The following is a 5,065-nucleotide window of genomic DNA, read 5'->3' on the forward strand; positions in this document are numbered from 1 at the left end:
ATTATTAGTCTAACCGTCCTTAAGGTCACGGTGCAGTTTAGAAGAAGATTCTTAACCTTTTTAAACTCACAATATTGCTTAGGAAGGGAGATACTTAGGACAATTTTTAATAATGTATAATAATAGCAGTAAATTTATAATTATGAATTCTCATAGAACATTGTAATATACAGTAACAAAAAATAATAATATCTAGAATCTCTAGATTCTATGACAGTCATAAATTCGTTTGTTCAAACATATTTGATATAGGATAGTAAAGAGTTAGGAGTAGTATCCCGTAAGCTAGTGATTTTAATATAATTAAAATAAATTTAATAGTTTATATTAACTTAAAATGGTAGACAGAAAAGTGAGCGTACTGTCAAATTTCATTACTTTTCTTTTTCTTTAACTATCACTTTCAAGAAGATGGCCGATCTTAAAAAAGATGACAGCTTTTAACAGGCCTTTGCTTACAAATGATTTAAATATTATATTCTGATTAGTGTTACACTATGTATAAAAGCATTAGTCTACCTTAAAATAAGAAGTACTAAACGTATTGTCCATGCCATAAGAACACTATTGCCGCTACCTGATAAACAAGAACCGGGTGGTGCGTAAGCTAGGTGCGGAAAAGTCAGGTCTCGCACATTTAGCTTACGCACCGGGACTGTTCCTCAGTTGATGGCGTTGATGTTTCTTTGAGGTCGAATAAGCTTTGCGCCATCTGTTGAGTTTACCTGTCTAAACCGCCATTTTCAACAGAAAATCGGGAAAAATAAATATAGAAAGTAGCTTATAGATGTACATCCGGTTGTATAAGGATTGAAGTCTCAAACTATGTAAAGCCGTTCATTATGAAAGTGCTATAATTCTATTTTCCTTTCTTTCAAGATACAAAAGGGTTTCACAGCAATCGTGGTGTACAGGTGGTTTGTAGAACAATAATTGTATGATGTTTGTTATATTTTCTTGATGTTGCGGATCTAGAAATTTATTGTTGTCATTGGAAAAATATAAGACCACTCGTGTTTGTAGATTGACACCATTTTTGTATTTACTTTAACAATTGAATTAATGCCCAGCCATTCGTGAAGAAATATTTCTTTGTTCATAATTAGTTGCACTCCGCAGGTTCATCCGTGTGGAATACTATTTATTTTATGTCGTTCGCGTTCGACTGATTGTTCAACCGCGTGTTCCTTCGTGAATCAGTAAGTGACTGTTTTTTGTTTTCCGTAACTCAGATGTTTCATTCGATATTTCTCATTGTGAGTATATATAACGATGGCGCAACTTTATTTACAAATTTTGAGATTTCAAATTGAAAACGTATCTTTATCAAAATGAAACATAGCCAATGGTACTCAGAGATAGTGTAGCTTGCTATTACTGAAAAATTATTTAAAATCGGTTCAGTAGTTCCGGAGATTGCCCCCTACATACAAACAAACAAACTTTAGCTCTTTATAATACTAGCATAGATGAAACACTTCTCTAAACAAAATCGACATACTTTGTAAATTGCTTTCAAATTGTTTTTTTAATATTGCCTACAGAAACCACGTTTTTCAAAAAGATGGACTTATATCACTTTCAGTATGAACTTTCATATATTCGCTAAATACCAGTCAAATTGTGAACGAGATAAGAGCAGCTTTTGTATAAATCAAGTTAGTTTACACAAACACGTTACAGAAGTGCACTTTCTCCGTTTCAAAATATTTCCTCCTTAAACGCAATTTGTCATGAGAATTATCAAATGTACGTAGTAGCTCCAATACTCTTCAAAGTTCGCGATCATTGCCCTAAGCGTACAGAATTCGTTTTCCGTTAGAATGCCTTTTCATAAGGACTAATTTCAAACAAACCTCTATTCCCATCCCATATATATGCATAATCAGCAGTATTCATTGGCGCCCAGCCCCTTTCATTTCCAATATAATTTATACGTCGATAAAAAGCGACAGTCACCGCGCTTACCTCGTTACGCACGTCGCAAACACGATAAAAGCGTTTCCTAATGATTGGAACGAATTTTCGTCCCCTCGTTATTATTGACATAGGTTACTTTACACTGTCGTCAAAGGGGAGAAGTGAGAAATGGAAAGTTCCAACGGACATGGCACTCTGGATACTATGCATAGTAGAAGATTTTCATAAAAATGTACACACCCTAGACATTTTGGATTTTGTAATTGCATAAATTTTTCGATATAATAAAATGTAAAAGAATTATATCCTTTCCATGTCTTTTCTTTTTTATTGGCATGGATGGTTTCAAGATTTGTAACCCTAGAAGCAGTTCTAGGGTCTCACCTGACACCACGCATTTCTAGATTACTTATAGCTTACTTTGCTTCCTGTAATCTCAGGTTTTTGCTGCATTTAATTAAACAGTTTTACAAACATCTAAATTATGCTACGTTAAAAATGAAGAATACATAAATTTAAATATTAAAATACATCGTCTAAGGAATGAGTATTAAAATTTATATACCTTTCCTCTTTCATCAAATCGCTGTCAATAAATATCTTACTTCCCTTTAACTCTTTGAGGGACGAATTTAAATGGAATTTTCTTTTTTTCTTTAATCGAATACATACAAACCAAAGCAAGTTTGATCTGTAAATCGATTTTGCCATATTGTCTCTCCTTAATATTTTATATTCTTTTATTTTAAAAGACATTGCGATAACGATAATTTTGATATAAAAGCAAACGTACATGTGTCAGTATCCTTCAAGGGGTTAACCGATTTTTATCTTTCATCTAACTAAGAACTAAGTATAAAATTAATTTCGTTGTTTTTGATACTGGATCTTTAACAAAGTTCGCTTTCTATTTACATAATGATAGTTAGTATTGACGTTAGTATTGACACAGGTTACTTTACACTGTCGTCAAAGGGGAGAAGGAAGAAACGATTCCAGCAGGCAACCTGAACTCACCTGGGTAGATTTGTCGATCGATGACGTCACCCTCGACGAAACAGGCACTCCTGTATGTATCCTTGCGGCCGTGTACGCCTGTTCGATGCCGGTGAATAAAAAAGGACAAAACGAACGGCAAAGAAGAGGCACGGTGAAGGCAGGCAATCGGCCAACGAACTCTCGGGGCTCTAGCTGATACACCTCTTTCTCTTTAACCTCTCTTTCCCACTTTTCTCCCTCAGCAGGTCCTCTCCGTCTCGCGATTCCGCGACTTCTCCTCTCCGTGGCCACGCTCTTTCTCTCCTTTTTCCGTCCCCCTCTTTCTTCCACGACCTTCCTCCCCGACTTTTCTCCCGTTTCATCTAATCTCGCGATCTCCATCTGACCTTCCTCTGGCGCAACCGTGAACGCGTGTCATCCGGGCCCTAGATAAGAGGGAGCAAATGAGAAGTTATCACAGGTGCTCGTGGCATTGAGGGATTCTATACACTTGGATTTCACGAATTGTCCGGTTCAGCCGTGTCAAAATTTTTGCACGTGGTTCAGTTTGCAATTTATCATGTGCCCAGCTATATAGTGGATGTAGAAAGTATTCGTACACCAATCAATTTCCAAAAAAACTGTGTAAAATTATAATTTATTAACTTATTTTTTATAAACAATGACATTTTACATATTCTCCGAAATCTCTAGAATAAATAGATTACAAAAAAAAAAATAGCTATTTATGTAAGTTGCGTATTTATGTAAGAAAAAAAACAATTAATCGATAGAAATGTTGGTGCAATAAGTATTCACACAACTGTTTAAAAGTACTTTACTGGAAATTTGATGTTTTTTAATTCGTACGGAGCGATAAACTAATGTGTTTACGTTACAAACTCTGCTGTAAATGGTTCGTTATAAGAATCGTACTTATTGCTTGTATACTTTTACCCACTTTTCACATTTTTTTGTTAATTTCACAAATTATATTAATTAGTAAATGTTGTTTGGACTATATCTATTTTAGAGATTTCCGAGAATATGTAAAATATCATTGATTACAAAAAAAGATGTTAAGAAACTACAATTCCACACAAAAGTTTTTTGGAAAATTGATCGGTGTACGAATACATTCTACACCCACTGTATATGTACTGCTGATTCACGAAGAAAATGAATCCGACGATACGCGTCGATTTCTTTACTGTTTCTAGATTCCTTTTGAGAGGACTATTTTAGCTCGTTATAAAGGGTTTTTTAAAATAGACTTTAGGATTTTCCTTGTTGCGAGTCACACGTGTACGTATTGCTTGCATTCGAAAACTATTGGACTATTTTATCTGCTTATAAAAGATTTTTCAAAAGTAACTACAAGCTTCTTTTTGTTTTGAGCTGCATATGTACTGTTTGTACAAAGGAAGAATGAATCTGATGATGTACGTCGATTGTGTCGTTGTTTTAACATTGCAAACCAAAAGTGTTTCACTATGTATTGTGTATATCCTGACACAAAGACATTCAAATACTTGAAGATTGAAGTTACAAATAAATGTAGTTGATATTTAAATTCAAACGTAGTAATCATTTGATAATATATCATTGCCATTCGTAGTTTTGTCTGTTGTGTTACGAGACATTAATTTCCTTTCTTCCATACAATAGTGATTTGAAATATCTTATTTAACTCTTGGACTTGTTTGCCTACCTTACAGGTTGCACTGTAAATCACATTGTAACTTCATAATTTCAAGCAAAGAGGGTAGTTTTGGAAGCGTATTATCTCTGTTTGAAATTTTATCATTTTCTTCATTCAAAGATGTGTTAATCACTAAACTGTAGATTCATGGTTTAATAACAGATATGTTGTACGATAAATTCATAAAAAGATGCAAATATATAAGTGCTATAATATAAGTTTATAAGTGCTTACATAGAACGGCCCGTCTATTTTTAATACAACTTGAACATCATATTCTTTGAATTAATGAGATGAAATTTACGTTACTCGTTAGAGATTCTTTATGCAACTTTGCCGTACTCTCTACGTATAAAATACTTATAACATATAATAATAACTGTAATGATTACATCAGAAACTACATATACACTTATACGATTTTTAATAAATTACTCTTAGAAATTCTGAAATCACGGTTGAACG

General features: G+C 33.7%; 1 protein-coding gene across 1 annotated transcript; it reads right to left on the reverse strand.

Moving 5' to 3' along the window:
* Positions 1 to 642: 642 nt before the first annotated feature.
* Positions 643 to 3,745, reverse strand: LOC128873605 (uncharacterized). Its single transcript, XM_054117299.1, has 2 exons — positions 2,938 to 3,745; positions 643 to 729 (listed from the first exon to the last, which is right to left on the reverse strand). Exons 1-2 carry the CDS (start codon positions 3,298 to 3,300, stop codon positions 643 to 645), a joined length of 450 nt encoding a protein of 149 aa, XP_053973274.1. The 5' UTR covers positions 3,301 to 3,745.
* Positions 3,746 to 5,065: the final 1,320 nt, after the last annotated feature.

This window comes from Hylaeus volcanicus, chromosome 3 (assembly GCF_026283585.1).
Source record: "Hylaeus volcanicus isolate JK05 chromosome 3, UHH_iyHylVolc1.0_haploid, whole genome shotgun sequence".
Taxonomy (NCBI): domain Eukaryota; kingdom Metazoa; phylum Arthropoda; class Insecta; order Hymenoptera; family Colletidae; genus Hylaeus; species Hylaeus volcanicus.